This window comes from Lepus europaeus, chromosome 1 (genome assembly GCF_033115175.1).
Source record: "Lepus europaeus isolate LE1 chromosome 1, mLepTim1.pri, whole genome shotgun sequence".
NCBI lineage: Eukaryota > Metazoa > Chordata > Mammalia > Lagomorpha > Leporidae > Lepus > Lepus europaeus.
Genome location: NC_084827.1, coordinates 51,905,139 through 51,924,049, shown reverse-complemented (window position 1 = coordinate 51,924,049; position 18,911 = coordinate 51,905,139). Strand labels below are relative to the sequence as shown.

Below are 18,911 nucleotides of genomic sequence, written 5' to 3'. Positions count from 1 at the left end.
ACTTTGGGAGAACAACCAGGTAGAGAAGCCATCTCTTTGCTATTCCATCGCTATGCCACAAAATGAGACAACATATGCCCCAGTGCTTAAAATTCTACTCTGTTCTCATTAAAGTTTTCTATACAGTCACAACCAGCTGTCCCACATGATGATCCCTTTCTTGGGCTTTCCCCTTCCCATTCTAGAAAATAAAATACTACAGAAGACAAATTTGGAACGTTAGCCTGGGCTCTTGCCACCCCATCTGGAAGTTACTTTGCTGATAATGAGGCCTTTGGATTAGGACAGCTTCTGAGATAGCAGTGTGAAAGTGATCGTTAGAGATTGAATATTCACACTCACGGATCATTTTCTGGAAGCACATCTGAAGTTATAAACTCCACAAAAGTCTGTAGTTTCCTTTGTTTAAAAGATTCACATGATTCAAAGAGAAGTCAGCAAGGGGAAAAATATAGCTGGAATGCTGACTTAAATAAACAGTTTTGACAATCCTACTTAATAAAACTGTCCTCAGTTGAGAAAATGAGTCATTAAAAAATGGGACTGCATGCATGAAGTTCCCACTGCTGATAGTGCAGCAATGCACAGAACCTGACACTGAAAGTTACTCATTTTGTCTCAATTTTGCAGCAATTCTCATCTAATCTACAACTAACTGTGACTTTTCAGTGTGAACACCATTATACTGAGTTTGATGTTTCTTTAGTTAATGTCATAAAACTTGACTAAATCTTGACAATTCTTTCCATTGTCATCTGTTGCAACAGAAGCTGAAAGCACCTTTTATTTGTATAAGAGCTTTTTTTCCCCCCAAAAAAGATGCAAACTATGTAAGTCTAAAATAGGAGTGTTCACAGTGGTTTACACCCACTTAATTGACCTCCTTCATGAATATTAGGACTAAAATTTACTGAATATGTTCTTTGTGAAAGAACCTGTGCCCGAGCTTTTCCAGATGTTTTCTTACTAGCTGTATGATGTTACAGTGCAGGTGGGAAAATTTCTGTAACACCCTGTCTAGAGGTCCCCAAACTCCCATGCTCTCAGGCACTAGACATTTGTGAAGCTGACAGGACAGTGGCAAATCCTCAATGTTTGCTTCTCAGCTCCAGTGCTTTTTTTTTCATTCCAGAACCAAGTTTCAGGGTTGCCAGATCTCCCTATTTTCTTTTAAAGAGGAAGAGGAAACAGATTTTTATGTGAAATTTCTGTTTGCTAAGGCAGCTCCACAGTTCTTTATTTTTATTTATTCATTTTTTTGTTTGAAAATCAGAGAGAGAAAGAGAGATCTACAAAGAGAAAGACAGAGACTTAAGCAGAGATCTCCCATCTGTTGATTCACTCCCTCGAAAGCTGGGGGAGATGCCCTCAAAAGCTGGGGGATAATTCAGAATGAAGCCAAGATCCCAGAACTTCATCTGGTTCTGTCAAGTGGATCGCAGGGGCCCAAAAACTGAGCCATCACCGGAAGCCTTCCCAGGTGAAATTATCAAGAAGCTGGAATTGGAAGCAGAGCTGAGACTCAGGCAGTCCCATGCAGGCATCCCATGGAGTATCTTAATTTTTGTACCAAATGTCCATTCCTAGGCTAAGACTTTAAAACTGCATCATCTGCATTATATGACGTGGTACTAAATTTTAAGTTTCTATAATGGAAAATGCTATTAATACAAATGTTTGAGAATTAAAAAGTCTAATGATCTTGTGTTACTAGACATGATAGTTATCTTAATGAGAAAGCCCCAGAGGCCTAAAGGGTTAAATACTTGTAAAATCCTACAGGTGCTTTCAAAAATATTGTGAAGTAAGCAAGTGCCTCTTGTTGGTTGATGAGTTTATAATTTTAAACATGGCAACTTAAAGTCTTTTGTCATCCACAGTTATATATGATTTGCTGCTCATAAAACTAAAGCGTTGTTGGTTCTGTGTTTAGCTGTCCTCCTATAGGTTCCTATGGACTTTTTCCAGCCACTTCTTTTTTTTTTTTTTTTTTTAACTTTTATTTAATGAATATAAATTTCCAAAGTACAGCTTATGGGTTACAATGGCTTCCCCCCTCCCGTAAATTCCCTCCCGCCCGCAACCCTCCCCTCTCCCGCTCCCTCTCCCCTTCCATTCATGTAAGGATTCATTTTCAATTCTCTTTGTATACAGAAGATCAGCTTAGTATATATTAGGTAAAGTTTTCAACATTTTGCCCATATAGCACTACAAAGTGAAAAAAACTACCATTGGATTACTAATTATAGCATCAAATAGCAATGTACAGCACATTAAAGACAGAGAACCCACATGATTTTTTTTTTTTCAAATTAATTAACTTTCTATGCCATTTCCCCTTCAATACCAGGTTGTTATTTTTTTTTTTCATTTCCAATTCTCTTTATATACAGAGGATCACTTCAGTATATCATTAGTAAAGAGCTCATCAGTTTGTGCCCACACAGAAACGCAAAGTATAAGGATAAAGTCTTACATTCTATATCTAGAGTCAGGACCTAAGCTGATCAGGTCATTGTTTCTTATAGTGTCCATTTCATTTCCGTAGGTTTCCCCTTTGGTGCTCAGTTAGTTGTCGCCGATCAGGGAAAAGAAATGATATTTGTCTCTTTGGGACTGGCTTAATTCACTCAGCATGATGTTTTCCAGATCCCTCCATCTTGTTTCAAATGACTGGGTTTCATTGTTCCTTACTGCTGTATAGTATTCTATGGAGTACATGTCCCATAATTTCTTTATCCAGTCTACTGTTGATGGGCATTTGGGTTGGTTCCAGGTCTTAGCTATTGTGAATTGAGCTGCAATAAACATTAATGTGCAGATGGCTTTTTTATTAGCCAAATTAATTTCCTTTGGGTAAATTCCAAGGAGTGGGATGGCTGGGTTGTATGGTAGGGTTATGTTCAGGTTTCTGAGGAATCTCCAGACTGACTTCCATAATGGCTTAACCAGTTTGCATTCCCACCAACAGTGGGTTAGTGTCCCTTTTTCCCCACATCCTCTCCAGCATCTATTGTTGGTAGATTTCTGGATGTGAGCCATTCTCACCGGGGTGAGGTGAAACCTCATTGTGGTTTTGATTTGCATTTCTCTGATTGCTAGTGATCTTGAACATTTTTTCATGTGTCTGTTGGCCATTTGGATTTCTTCTTTTGAAAAGTGTCTATTGAGGTCCTTGGCCCATCTCTTCAGTGGGTTGTTTGTTCTGTTGTTGTGGAATTTCTTGATTTCTTTGTAGATTCTGGTTATCAACCCTTTATCTGTAGTATAGTTTGCAAATATTTTCTCCCATTCTGTTGGTTGCCTCTTCACTTTCCTGATTATTTCTTTCGAAGTACAGAAACTTCTCAATTTGATGCAATCCCAAATGTTAATTTTGGTTTTGACTGCCTGTGCTCCTGGGGTCTTTTCCAAAAAGTCTTTGCCTGTACCTATATCTTGCAGGGTTTCTCCAATGCTCTCTAATAATTTGATGGTTTCGGCTCGTAGATTTAAGTCTTTAATCCACGTTGAGTGAATTTTTGTGTAAGGTGAAAGGTATGGGTCTTGCTTTAAGCTTCTGCATATGGAAATCACTTCTATTGTATTCAGTACTTTGGGATGGCTCTGTAAACAGATGAAGCCAATAATGTATTAACAGTACCAACTGAGAGAAAGTATGGTTAACTGAGGTTACTAAAAACAAAAAGCAATTCAAATCAATTGGCAATCTACAAAAAGAGTTAAAGATTTTAAAAGCTATTATTAAAATTGCTATATTGGTCTATTAAGTTATGTTATATGTGTGTACATATTGTATGTCCACATGGGAAAATTTTATTAAGAGTTTTATTTTAATTGGCTTATAGATAAGATTGTCCATAAATTTAAGCTACTAAAATTAATCAAAGATAAATTTAAAAAAAAACCTGCATCATCATCAACAACAACAATAAAACAATGCATGGGTCAAACAAAATAATCTTCAATCCAAATTGGATTTTCTGGCTTTGTGTCCAATTCTTGATTTTGAGACCTACAACAGGTCTTCAGGAATGTATGGAAATGCATATTTTGAAAAAATTGTGTGTGGATTTCAAACCATTCATGAGCCAAAATAAACTTGGCTTTTTCTATAAACATTTTGAACTTCCCTCCTGTTAGGATCTCTGATGTAAACTCTCCCTGAAAATGACCCACAGATTGGTTGTGAAGCTTGCCTACAGTCGGCAGCTCACTGCAGACAAACCTGAAACAGTCAGCAGTAGACTCCCTTCCCATTTCACTGCCATCCATGCATTTGCAGGACACAGGGAGGACCATCAAGTATGTGGTCAGCAAGTAGACAATATAGGGCATGGAGAACAGGCAAGATGAAAAGAAGCAGAGAAAAGGGCTAGATACACTGACTTTAACCACTGGCAAAATTTTTCCAAAATCTTAGAGAAAAAGGAAGAAGGAAATTCTGATGTTATATGAATTTTTTTAAGGTTTATTCATTTATTTGAAAGAATTGCAAGTGGATTGCAAGTGGAGCAGCTGAGGCTCGAACCTGCACCCATATGGGTTGCGGGTGCTGTAGACAATGGCTTAACCCATTGTCTACAATGTGGCTATGCCACAGCACTGGCCCCGTATAAATTTTTATAACTGCCTTGAGTTTAAAGGTTATGTGGGATTTTTATGAAGTTATATAGGATTTTTCATTCTACTTTGTATTTTGCTGACAAAAAAATACAAAACTTTAAATTTTTATAATTACTATGATGTAGATTTATATGGCTTAATGCATCATCATCCATTTGGACAGAGAAAACAGCCTGTCTAATGTAAGGCATCCTATAATTATTGGTTTTTAATTTTACTTCATTAACGACATGCTAAGATTTAGACATCACTGGGTTACATACAGTGCAACTAGTGGCCTATAAGTGGTGGTACTTTTGAAGGCTTAATGTTTCTAGTAGTCTGTGGCTAAGGTAATTTTTAATGCTCAGATAAATTCTATGATAATCAGAGCCAGTCCTGAACCATAAAACATAGAAATCTACCTAATTTGCAAAGGGAGGTTTTGGAATTTTACCATAAGTGGGAAAAGAGTGACAGTGCCTAGACACTTAAGGTATCTTATGTGACATTAGTGTTGGGGTGGGGTCAAGAACAGAGAGAATGGGACATGTGCTGATCTCTCCATCCCTGTAAGGCTTAAAGGGCCTCCTTTGAGTACCCCAAAGTACCCTCCCAGTGCCACAGAAGGGTCAAAATTGTGACCCTTGGGAACACAAAATAACATGAAATCAGTTAGAGTTTATGAGACTTAATGCATGGCTCCATTTGGCCTGTCACAGGATAAAAATGACAATATTTACATGAAAATATGAAACGAAATTCAAAAGAAAAATATGGAAATCATATCATGTCTACACACGATTCTGTTTCCTGTCTCACAAACTTTCTACCTGGAGACACACTGCTATAACAAGCAGGTCTGCTGGGACTCATGCAATTTAAACACAAATCTAGGCATCCTGTCCAAGCCTCTGAAGAAATCTTACCTAGTTCAATCATGAGCCTGGAACAGAATGTTTACAATCCAGAAATAAATGTTGTTTAAACATTGCTTTTTGTGAAAAACGCTAGAACTACAAATTTAAATGCAAATTTGAATATTTATTGGGCAGCATTACATTGTGTTCCTAAAGTAAGGCATAATCCTTCACTTTTTATTCTTCACATTTTCTCGAAGATGGGTAAGTGGCCAAGAAAATTAAAACAAAGGGAAATTTAATAACTTTCATGATGTAAATCTGTAATAACTCTCCTAGTACTTCTACTTACATCAAAGTAATGCATTCAACAGCCTAATGATTAAAATACAGATATAGATTTTAAGTAGTAATGGAATTAAGGGTAGTAATAGCTTTTTAAAGTTTTTGAATTATTTGATTATATTCATGAGTTTAATATTACATTAAAATTTACAGATATGTTTGAAGTAGTAATTCGTAAGACTTTAATTATATAGATAGCTCACTTTGCATATTCTATTTTGCCTCCTGATCTTAAATAATAGATTATTTTAAACATAAAATACTTTTCTAGCATCTGAAAAGCTTAAAGATTGTTGGCATAAATTTTTTTAGTGCTAATAGCAATTGCTTTCCATATTATTTCATTAATGTCAACTTCACCTCACTATTAGGTGGAAACTTGGTTATTAGTTCAGGTCCAAGCCTTGCTTTGTAGCATTTCTTCTCAAGTAATATTATCTGACACAAACAGTTGTCTTTGGATAATAGGCATCCCAATAATCTGGACTAAAATCTAGCCATGAAAGCTTTTAAGACAGAGAATTTATTTCCCTTCTATTGTAAATTCTTCCTGAACCTTTCCCAGTAAAATTGGATGTGTGTTTTTCTTTCTAAATTATGGATGTGAAGTCAAGGTACAAATAGTACTTTCTGACTTACATGTTCAATCCACATATTCTGTTGATATTTCCCTATCATTAAATATCCTTATAGAACATCATCTTTTTGTGACTCTTAAGTATTTTATTATGTGGAAAGACCATCATTTATTTAACCACTCTCCTCTTATTAAATTTTTTTTCTTATTTTTAAAATAGACAACACTGTCTTAAATGTCCATGTAGCTAAAATGTTGCATGCATTCATAATCACTTCGTTAGTATAATTTCCTAGAAATGTAATTGTCACATTAATGAAATGTTGAAACTACCTAGCAGAAAGGTATGTTATGTAACCCCACAGTTTACGTGGAGTGCAAACAAACCCTTAGCAGCATTTTGTCGGAGTCTCAAGTCTCAGGCTGGCCCCTGACCAGCAGGGGCCAGTACAGACACTCCCCAACAAGGCGAACAGGAAGGGTAAGGTCGACAGGTGATGAACACACCACAAGCACCCGTGAGTTCTGTCGAAGCAGGAACTGCTTCATTGAGGAAGTGTACAGGCTTATAAAGCTTACGAAGGACATGTACAGTAGGGGAGCCAATCAGCAAAAAGGTCATGCAGGCACGGGTGGACCACACACAGGGGCATCTTAAGCAAAGTATAGGGATCACGCACTGTCCCCGTGTCCGGAACCAAAGCGGACCTATCCCTGCTGGTGGTGCTTAACCCCGGCAGACACGCCCCTCGAACATCCGCCAGGTGCCATATTGTAGTGGAGATTTTAGGCAATGCCCAACAGCATTTTATTTGTATTAGTACATCTTTGTCAGTATGGTATAAAGAAGTTGTAACATCTGATTGTTTTAAGATGCAGTTCCTTGGTGACTGCTGAGGCTGCATATTGTTTTACATATTTCCAGTAATTTCATAGACAGAATTGGGGGGGCATCTAAAATATCTGTAAATGGCCCAGTACAGAGGATCCAAATTCCATTAGATTGCATGTAACCAGAGCCCTTCTAATTATAGCTATATATTAATGAAAATAAAATTATAGAAATGTAATGTTTACATAATTTAATGAAGACGTAGGCCAGTCAAAACTCTGATACAATTTCCTTTTGAAGTAAAGCATACTCATAATTAAGTTAGTGAAAAACGGTAAAACTTATTGTCACATGTAGGTGCAACTACTTTATAAAATTTCATTTTCTCTGTAAAATGTCCTGTAAATTATAAATCTTATGGAAACTGCATATTTTCTTTGATGAAGTTTACGTTTTGAATATATTTGATCTTTTCCGTTTTGTGCATTTACATTCCCTTTAAAAAAGTAGTTCAGTTCAAAATGTGACTTGAATTGAATTGAGAATATTCTTATCCATCCATAATTTTCAGATACATATTAAATGATCATTTATATGATGTCTGAGATGTTCCTTGAAACAAGTCTGTTAACTCAAAAGACTTAAAATGCTATCGGCAGGAAATCAGCCATATTACTAGAGATCTACTGTTGCTGCATTACAAATTACCCTGATATCTAGTACATTTATGACCTCATACATTTCCTGAGGTCCAGGAAGCCAGAAGCAATTCAGCTGGTTGGTTGGGTTCATGGTGCCTCATGAGGTTGCCAGTAAGCTGCTGGCCTGAACTAGCATGTAAAAACCTGACTAAGTCTGGAGGATCTGCTTCGGAGGGTCTCCACAGACTATTAGTAAGCCTTAATTCCTACCTGGGAGAGATTCTAGCTCCCCACAGAGAGAGTAATCCAGGACGGGTCTGAGAGGAAAAGAGGGGAAGAGAAACAAGGAGGAGAGTGAATGAAGGACTGGCAGGATGTGAGAGGAGGAAGAGCCCAAAGTGGAAGTGTCAAATCAGAAGTGATGCACCATCACTTTGACCACATGATCTTGACCCCATAGTAAAGCCCATTGCATTATGGGAAGGAACCACACAGGCTGTGTATTTCAGGAAAGGCAAGAGTTTATTTAGAGTAAACAATTGTTCTTCCAATAAACTTTTAACCATAATCAAGTAGCTTAAAATAAACAATGTCTGCAATAAGTATTTCAGAACCTGTCAGGTTCTTTTCATTGTCATAGCTCTGTTTTCCATTTAGAACTTCATAATCACCAAAGAGCTAAACCTAAATGTAGTTTAAGAGAATTCTCCAAATTTTTATTTTAAAAACATACTATTTTGTCTTCAGTGTTTTCCTGAGGGTTTAAATCAAACTCACCGGTTCATTTTAGGTGAAATAAAAATTTAAATATATTAACATTTTAAATATCTAGTCATTTTCTTTTTTAAAAAATATTTTATTTATTTATTTGAGGGGTATAGTTACAAACAGTGAGAGGAAGAGACGAGAGAAAGGTCTTCCTTCTGTTGGTTCACTCCCCAAATGGCACAACGGCCAGAGCTGCACCGATCCAAAGCCAGGAGCCAGGAGCTTCTTCCCTGTCTTCCCATGGCAGTGTAGGGGCTCAAGCACTTGGGCTATCTTCTACTGCTTTCCCAGGCCATAGCAGAGAGCCGGATTGGAAAAGGAGCAGCCTGGACTAGAACCAGAGCCCATATGGGATGCCTGTTCCACAGGTGGAGGATTAACCTACTGCGCCACGGCGCTGACCTCTAGTCATTTTTTTTTAATGTATGAGTCCTCTTTCTTATAAGTTCTTATCTTTAATAACAATAGTAATTTAATAATAAACCTTATTTCTTAATAATAAAACTCTATAGCTCCCTATTTGCGTGTGTGTGTTTGTGTGTGTGTGCGTGTATAGTTTCAGTTGGCTTTTTTCATCCTAAAGGTTTACAATGAGAATACCTTCAATAGTAACTTTGTATCACTAGAACCTAAGTGGGATTGATGACATGTCATTCGTGCAAAGCCTTCTGTAATGGCTCTAATGTAGCCTGTTTTGTTGTAGAATTTCTTGTCACTTACTTAAATCAACAGAGACATAACTGATTATATAATCTTATCTTACTATTTTAGGTCTCCTAAAAACCCAGGACAGAAAATCATTAAGAGAGTGATTGCTCTTGAAGGAGATATTATAAGGTAAGTACTTAAACTGTTGCTTCTGAATAAGGTAAGTACTTAAACTGTGGTTTCTGAGGTCAAGTTTTATATGTACAGATTTTTGTTGAGTTTTAAATCATGTTGCCGGGGAAGTACAAAGAAGGCCAAACCTTTGAAGATATTTTCAGTGAGCTGGCCTGTTTTCAGCATCATGAGCCATTTCAGGGTGTAAGACATAAATTTACTGAACACATTATTATTCTTTAATTACAAAGCATAGAAGAAATATTCAACTAAAATTAAAATACTCTAACACAATCAGTAAATAATTATTTTTCAGATATTAAAATTAGCACAATTATTTCAAGACTAGGGAGGGCCTAGTTTTATTTTAGAAAAAATTAAGAATTTCTTTATGGTCTTAAAAGCAAATACAGAAACTAAGAGAAATCTTTGTAATCACAGCGATGGGGAAATCTAGGAAGGATGTGAGACAGAAACTTCTGAACCAGAAGTAAGAATAGAAGCTGGAGACAATGGCATTGTAGAGCAGTCTGGTGTTTGAACAATAGGTTGTAATGTCTTACTTATTCTATTTGCTGATAAACCATGAGCAGTCCTTGAAATTCTGCAAGGAGCTATATCCCATTTCAATAAATTGTAACCAGCTCTAAAAAAATGCAGCAAGCAAAATGCTTTGAAAACTATATGCAGGAAGTGTTTTGATCCTGTTTCCCCAAAAAGCTCCCAAAGCGTCTACATTAGTGACAGCCGGGTTGACACAGTCTCGCTACCATGAAGCTCAGCCAGCCTCACAGCATGATCTAGACTGACATTTCTCAAAGGGTCGCTTGGGGATCCCTAGGGATCCTCTCCTGGGCTCTGTCAGATCAGAACTACCTTCCTCACAGTACCAAGAGGTTGTTTGCCTTTTTCTCTCTCATCCTGTTGTGAGTGGATGGTGGAGTTGTCCACATACGTGATATTGCAACAGACTGAATACAGTAGCAGTTATGAGAATATATCTGCTATTATGCCAGGCACTATGAAGATGTGCAAAAGCATAAAAAATGCCACAATTCTCACTACATTTTCATTTCTTTGGGGACACAGTTTTTCTTATTTATACAAAGTGAACAAATTTCATGTATCTCATGTTTACAGACTTGGGAGCATAGTGATACTTCTCACCCTACCATACTTCCTGCCTATGCTCTCACCCTCCTTCCTCCTGCCTTTCTTATTTCTTTTCATTTTTATGATGACAGTTGTTATTAAAGACATATTCTGTTTGTTAATATGATTGGCTTATGATTATTGTTTTAAATTGATTCAATGAAAAGTCTTAGAATTCTCCATTTTAATTTCTGATAAATATTGATGGAAATTAGCCACATAAAGAAAAGTCCTTTGGGATCATTGATTGTTTTTAGAAGTATTAAGGAGTCCTGAGACCAAACAATTTGAAAATTTGATGATGTTTCAGATCAGGATTGATTGCTCCTTAGTAGCCTGGATGACATCAGTGGACTATCACACTGAATTGAGGAATGCTTTGGTTAATATTCATAAGCATTTCTTTGGTTTCTTTTTCTTTCAAAAGCTTTATTGAGGTATAATTTAAGCATCATATGATCAATTCATTTTATTTTTCTAAAAGATTTTATTCATTTATTTGAGAGGTAAAGTTACAGACAATGAGAGGGAAAGACACACAGAAAGGTCTTCCCTCCACTGGTTCACTCTCCAAATGGCCGCAATGGCTGGAGCTGTGCCCATCAGAAGATAGGATCCAGGAGCTTCCTCTAGGTCTCCCACATGAGTGCAGGGGCCCAAGTGGTTGGGCCGTCTTCTACTACTTTCCCAGGCCATAGCAGAGAGCTGGATCAGAAGAAGAGCAACAAGGACTAGAACCCAGTGCCCATATGGGATGTTGGCGCCTCAGGTGGAGGACTAACCTACTATGCCACAGCCCCATTGATTCATTTTAAATACAGATACCAGTGAGTTTCAGTAAAAGTTCATTTAAGTATGTAATCCTCACCGCTATGTAATTTTTGAACACTTCTTTTACCTCTAAAAATTATCTCCTACCAATTTGCACTTAATTCCTAATCCCACTTCCAGCCCCTCCCAGGCAACCATGAATCTGCTTTATGTTTCCAGTTTATGTTTTTCTAAAAATTTTATTTACATGGAATTATAAAATATGTAGTATTTGTATCTGATTTCTTTCATATAGCATCATGATTTTTAAGATATTCTGTATTAAGCATATGTCTGTAGCTTGTTTCATCTCTACCACTGAGTACACTTCATTGTAGGACAAACCTCATCGCATTTATTCAATCACAAGTTGATGGACACTGGACTCTTTTCTAGGTTGGGGCTTGCAGAAATGCCTCGGACATTTGTGCCTTTGAGTGGGAAACATGTTCTCATTTCTATTGGTTGTATGCATAGGGATGCTGAATGTTATGCTTAGTTTATGTTTAACTTTTTAAGAAACTGCCAAGCTGTTTTTTACAGTGGCTGTATCATTTTATGTTTCACCAGCAAGGTAAGAGTCTCTAATTTCTTTATATCAGTACTTGGCATGGTGAATATTTTTTATTATGGCTGCCCTGGTGGATGTGAAGTAGTTTCTCACTGTGGTTTTGATTTGCATTCCTCTGGAAGTCGATGATGTTGAGTGTCTGTCCGAGTGCTTACTTGACATTCATAGTTCTTCCTGGATGAAATGTCTGTTGAAATTATTTACCCATTTTGTATTACACTGTTTATATTTTGAGATGTAAGAGGTCTTTTATTTTTGATTCTGTCAAGAGAGTAAGGATTTTGCAGAGTATGTGTGTGTGTGTGTAATGCTGTGATTTTAATCAGAAGTAAGTGTATTAGAATGAAAGAGTGTAGTTTTAATTTCCTATAAGATATGCATTCAAAATTTAAGAACTTGGTGACATTATTTCTTGCAAGAGCTGATCCAAGCCTTATAATTTCTGTAGAAAAATAAGAAGAGCAGTGAATTTTTAAAAATGCAACATTTGATAATCATCCATAAATATCCAAAATGTACCTTTATTATTGGGAAAATTTTGTGAATATGATGCAAATTCCATTCAATAAATCAGCAAGCCTTGAAAGGAGCCAGTCACCAAAAGACCACATATTATCTGAGGGCATTTCAAAAAAGTTTGTGGGAAAAAATGGAATTAAACGTAAGCTTATTTTGCTGCAAAATTTTTTTGAAACCTGTGCATAGTTTCTTCAAAATATGCATTTTTCATGAACTTTTAAAGACTCCTCATATGCTATCTACCAGCAGAAGCATAATGGTGCCCTCACTTGTGACAGGCTAGGTGCTACAGTCTGTGAAGGGGACACCACTGCCCCACTTCACCTGGGCTGTGGCTGGACTGCCTCATTGGCAAGTTAAGCGCACGTGCAAATTACCACATTTTCTTTCTTGAAAAGAATTTGACATTTCATAAAATGATCAAAACAAAAAATATGCTTACTCTTTTAAATGTAGTTACACTTACCATAGGTCTCAGTTGTATTTTTATTTTGAACCACACATAATTAGATAACCAATAAGGAACCATAACCTTTTCAGTGGTTAGGCCTTTTATTTGTTGGTTGTTTATTTATTTATGAAGGAGGAGAGAGAGAGAGAGAGACAGATCTCCTGTCTGATAAGCCAGTCCCCAAATGCCCACAATGGCTGGAATTGAACCAAGCTGAAGCTGGCAGCCAAGAACCCAGTCGTGGTGTCTCATTGGAGGCAGGGACACAATTACTTGAACCATCAACTGCCGCTTCCCCAGGTGTGCACTAGAAGGAAGCTGCAACTGGAAGCAGAGCTGGAATTCTAACCCAAGCTCTTTCATGTGGGATGCAGGAGTCCCAGCTGCACCAAACACCCATGCCCATTTGGGCCTGTTAAAACTTATTCTCGGGGGCCAGCACCGTGGCTCAACAGGCTAATCCTCCACCTAGTGGCGCCGGCACACCAGGTTCTAGTCCCGGTTGGGGCGCCGGATTCTATCCCGGTTGCCCTTCTTCCAGGCCAGCTCTCTGCTATGGCCCGGGAGTGCAGTGGAGGATGGCCCAAGTCCTTGGGCCCTGCACCCGCATGGGAGACCAGGAGAAGCACCTGGCTCCTGCCATCGGATCAGCGCAATCCGCCAGCCACAGCGGCCATTGGAGGGTGAACCAACGGCAAAAAGGAAGACCTTTCTCTCTGTCTCTCTCTCTCACTATCCACTCTGCCTGTCAAAAAAAAAAAAAAAGAAAAGAAACAAAAAGGAACACATGTTAGAAGGAAACATAAGCACAATTTTTTGCCAGCACTTAGTGATATGCAAGGGGAAAAAGGTCAGGATAGCATTTTAGCACTTGCCTGAGGTGTATTAATAGTGTTGTAGTTCCATTTGTCTATTTTTGCTTTTGTCTCCTGTGCTGTTGGTGTCATATCCATGAAATCACTGCCAAGACCAATGTCATGAAGTGCTCCACTGTTTTCTTCTGTGGCTTTTACATTTTCAGGTTTTACTTTCTTTTCATTAAAAAAAAAAGTAGATTTATTTTTTGAAAGGCAGAGTGACAGAGAGAGACAGAGAGAGAGAGAGAGAGAGATAGAGGGATGTCTCCCTTCTGTTCATTTACAACCCAAGTGGCCACAGTGGCCAGGACTAGGCCAGGAACTAAAAGATGACCACTATATGGTGAAGATGGAAAAGATGGTGACTGATTTATGTGAGAAATACACACATGTGAAAACCATGTGGCAACATCTCAGACCATCTTAAAAGATTTGCTATCATGCTCTAATAAGCCACCCTATCCCTTACTGATGCAGTGGTTTGATTATATGGTTAATGATCTGCAGATATTCCAGTCTTCACATCTCCAGTGGATTCCATATGGAAGGTTTGTAGAGTGATTCTTGACCTCTCAAAGAAAGTACTGAAACAGCATGGGAAATACTTTATAGCAGAGTACTGTGTCAATGTGATAGAAATCCCGCCACTGTATGAGGAACAGCTCAGGGGTCTATTGTGTATCTTTTGCATCTCTTCAAGTTTGGAACTGTGGATATTTTGCATTGTTTGGAAGAGAGTTAAACCTTGAAGATGAACAGCCCCTAATCATGTGTGACACAAATAGCCTTCCTGACTTTCATATGCTGTACAAGACATACAAATGAGCCTGGAAGTCAAGATGTCAATTCGATGACATCAGCATCCCATTTGGAGTACCTGGGTTGGATCACCAGCTCCTGCTCCTCAATGGAAATCCTGACAGGCAGTGGTGACAGATCGAGTAGCTGGGCTCCTGCCACTCACAAGGGAGATGTGGATTGAGTTCCTGCCTCCCAGTTTTGGCCTCCTAGCCCTTGAAGGTATTTGAGGGGTGAACCAGATTGGCACGTTCTCTCTCCAGCCCCCTCCCCGACTCTCTCTCTCTCTCTCTTTCTTCTTCCCCTTCCCCTCCTTCCTTCTCCTTTCTTTCCCTTCCTCTCTCTCAAATAAAGAAATAATTTTTAAAAATCATCCAGGCAAGTTCTTTATAGTTTTCTTCTTTTGGAATTATTACTTTTAATTTAGAAAGAAAAAAATCTATATTTTCTTTTTTAAAAAGAATTTATTTATTTATTTGAGAAGTAGAGTTACAGACAGTGGGAGGGAGAGACAGGGAGAAAGGTCTTCCTTTAGTTGGTTCACTCCCCAAATGGTCGCAATGGCCAGTGCAGTGCTGATCCAAAGCCAGGAGCCAGGAGTTTCTTCCTGGTCTCTAATGCGGCTGCAGGGGCCCAAGGACTTTGGCCATCTTCTGCTGCTTTCCCAGGCCTCTTCAGAGAGCTGGACTGGAAGAGAAGCAGCCAGGACTAGAACTGGTGCCCATATGGGATGCGAGCACTGCAGGCAGAGGATTAACCTCCTGTGCCATGACATTGGCCCCTAAAATGTATATTTTCATGAGCTAAAGTGTTCTGTAGTAAAAAATAGATAATAAATAAAGTGTTCTGTAGGACCAGCTGCAGGACCATTAGACAGCACAGTTATGATTATTGAATGCACTGACCCCTTAGAATGTGATTTCTGTTACTTTTTATTTCTGAGTGGACTTTTTGCTGTGCTTTTGGTTTTCGTAGAACTTCAATATGGATGCTTGAAGGAAGGAACATCATTTTGTCTTTTTCTGGAGGAAAGTGCTTGATGCTGTTTCTTTCCCTCCCAAATTGACTTAAAGTTTGGAACTTATAAAGGACAGTTTAAAAAATGAATAGCAATGTTTTGAGTAAAATTAGTAAAGCAATCAAAAAATTAAAAAGAAAACTTCAGGAATAGGGATTTAGTCTAGTGGTTTTAACACCTACATTTCACATCGTAAGTGCCTGGGTATGAATTCAAGCTCTGGCTCCCGCCTTCAGTTTACTGCAAATGTAGACCCTGGGAGGCAAAGTTGATGGCTCAAGTAATTGAACTCATGTGGGAGAGCTGGACTGCTTCAGCATTGCTCCTGGCCCAACTCCTGTTGCTACAAGTATTTGAGAAATGAGCCAGCAGACAAGAATGTTCTCTCCATTTCTCTCTCTCCTTCTCAAATAAACAAAATTAAAAAGACAAGAGGGGCAAGATGCTGGTTGGGACACCCACATCCCATATTTGAGTGCCTGGGTTGAAGTCCCTGGTCTACTCCCAATTCCAACTTCCTGCTACTGTGCACCCTGGGAGGAAGCAGGGGATGGCTCACGTAGTTGGATCCCTGACACCAATTTGGGTGACCCATATTAAACTTCTGCCTCCTGGCTTTGGCCTGGCTCAGTCCTAGCTGTTGCTGTAATTTGAAGAGTGATTCAGCAAATGGAAGATCTTTCTGTTTGCCATTCTCTCTCCTCTCTTTTTCTCTCTAACAAAATAAATAAAAAATTTTCAAAGACAGCTGTTACAAAGGTGGACCTCACAGAAAAGTGTTCTCATACCAAGGTGTTTTTGTTTTTTTCAACTTCAAGATGCACAAAGTACAGAGCTGTATAGTAACCTCTTAGTCCAACAAAATTATTTGAACAATTACAACCTAAAATTAGATCAGCTAAAATGAGCTAGGCATTCTCTAAGCTCTTGAGAAGCCAAACAATTAACTAATGATAAGAAAAAATAAAGTAATAATTTTGATAGTATGTTAAGGCTTATAATATATTGGTGCATTTTTGAAAGAAAAATTTGGTCTTCAAAATCAGCCTGAAAATAGAGATAAAAATAAATCAAACTCAGAGATGGATACATTTGCCAAGGTCACACAACTTAAAAGGAACAACTTAGTTCAAGTGCAACACTCCATCATCTGTATCATGCTATCCCTCTTTGTCCTTAGACATCTTAAAGAAACATTTTACACATCCTAAAATGTTTTAAATTAAAATTTAAAAACATTCATGGCTAATTGAATCAATGCCTTGAATACCTTGACTCCCTGCCTGAAACTCTCCCTCTAAACATTTTAAAAGAGCATCAGTGGTCAATGTTAAGTTTAAACAAGGTTAACTAAAATTGCACAAAAATAGACGAGCTATCTGTTCCTTAATTATTAAGTAATTATTCAGGTTGAAATATTCTTGAATCTTTCTGGCATGCTTCTGAGGCTTAGTTAAAAAAAGGTATTTCAAAAGGAAATCTTTTGAGCTTCCTACTGAGATAATTACACTTATATGTCTTTTCAAAATATTTGACAGACTTACATTACTGTTGGCAGAGAAAAAAATAAAAATCAATGTTTAGTTAAAAAAAAGTACAAAAGTATTTCTCAGTTTTAAGTCAGTATTTCCATTTTATTTTATGTTCAGAACTTTGAAAAGTTAGGGTATTAAGAAATGTAGCTGAGCCAGTGGTAGAGAAGGCTACTACCATGATGCCTTCACCAGCTCCAGATGTACTATGCTTTCCACTAGCAAATGCCAGGCTCCGGAGGAGCACTTCACACCAACTGTCTGCACTGGGGGAGGAGATGAACTCATGGCAGAACCCAGGAGTGAAGTCCAAAGCCAGGCCAAGAGAAAAGAAAAGTGTACTGAAAAGTTAGACGTGTAGACACCATAGGAAACTGAGTTCTGTCTTTCAGAGTGAAGCAAGGAGACATGGATGAAGGCAGAGCTGGATCAGATCATCCTGCCAAGTCCCCTACCAGATAACTTTTTGCCTAATTAACCCAGCCCAAGTGTTTCCTACCTGAAGCATCTCAGTTATTTCAGTCCACAAACTACCTAAAGAGGACATGATGGTACTAGTACTTACTTTTAGATATGATGATTTTAATATGAACAACACTAAATAATAAGAACATTATTCAATATGTATTTTCCTTCTCTTCCCTTTAATTTTGTATAAATGGTTTTGTCTAGATCACATGTCATTTCTACCCAATAATACATCCATAGTATCATTGTATATGACACTCCTAGGACTATTACAGGACCATCATATTAAACAAATCTGGAATTATAACATTTTAAATATCTACCTATGATAGATACATAAGTATATGATGGTTAAATAGGTATCTTAATACAACATACACTTTGAGAAACATAAATCCTTATAGATATATTACAGATATCTATTTTCCTTTATAAAATAGTCACAGAAGAAAATACAGTAAGATAAATACTTTGTTAATTCTCTCAATCTCCTGCTATGAGACATAGATAAGAAGGATACACACCAGATATATCAGGCTACTTCAAAAGGTTAGAGGGGAAATGGAATTAAAATATGTTTATTTTGGTGCATTGAAATCCATGCATCATTTTTTTCATAACACACATTTTCCATGGGCTTTTTGAAGATCCCTCATAAGCATGGTTTTTAAACATTTTTGCAACAATATAAACTTATCTTTCAATTTTCCTTTTCCATGAACCATTTAAAGTAGTCTTATATGTCTGGGGCTATAAGGAGAACTTTCCCATTTACCTAACATACTCCAGTCTCATATTGCTTGCATTTTCTATACCGAGCATGCTTTACTTCTGTAATTTAAAAGGAGGTTGCAGGGGCTGGTGTTTGGCCCAGTGGTGAAGCTATAAGTTAAGACACCCGCATCCCGTATCAGAGTACCTGGATTCAATTCCTGGCTTTGGTTCCTGACTCAAGCTTCCTGCCAAGGCAGACACTGTGAGATGTTTGTGATGGCTCAAGTGGGAGTCCCCAGATGGGGCTGATGTCATTGTAGACTTTTGGGTGGTGATTCAGCAGATGGGAGCTCTCTGTTTTCCTTTTCTCTGTCTCTCAATCAATAAAGAAAAGTTTAAAGAGGAAGGCTGTAGAGCTCTTCCTCATCTCAAACTTCAACTGGGAAGTTGTCTCTAACACAGCCCAGTTCAACTGGCCAACCAGATGCTCCTCCTCAGCCACAAGGGACTTTAGCACATTCCCACGGGGGCAGTTACCTTGTTTTTTTGTTTGTTTTAAAGATTTGTTTAT

General features: G+C 37.9%; 1 protein-coding gene across 1 annotated transcript in view; it reads left to right on the top strand.

Moving 5' to 3' along the window:
* The window catches only part of IMMP2L (inner mitochondrial membrane peptidase subunit 2), a 1,077,920-nt gene that overhangs the window by 710,333 nt on the left and 348,676 nt on the right, over positions 1–18,911 (top strand). The window contains exon 5 of the mRNA XM_062198963.1: positions 9,400–9,465. Within this exon, the coding sequence (XP_062054947.1) occupies positions 9,400–9,465 (66 nt within the window). The remainder of the gene's footprint in view (positions 1–9,399; positions 9,466–18,911) is intronic.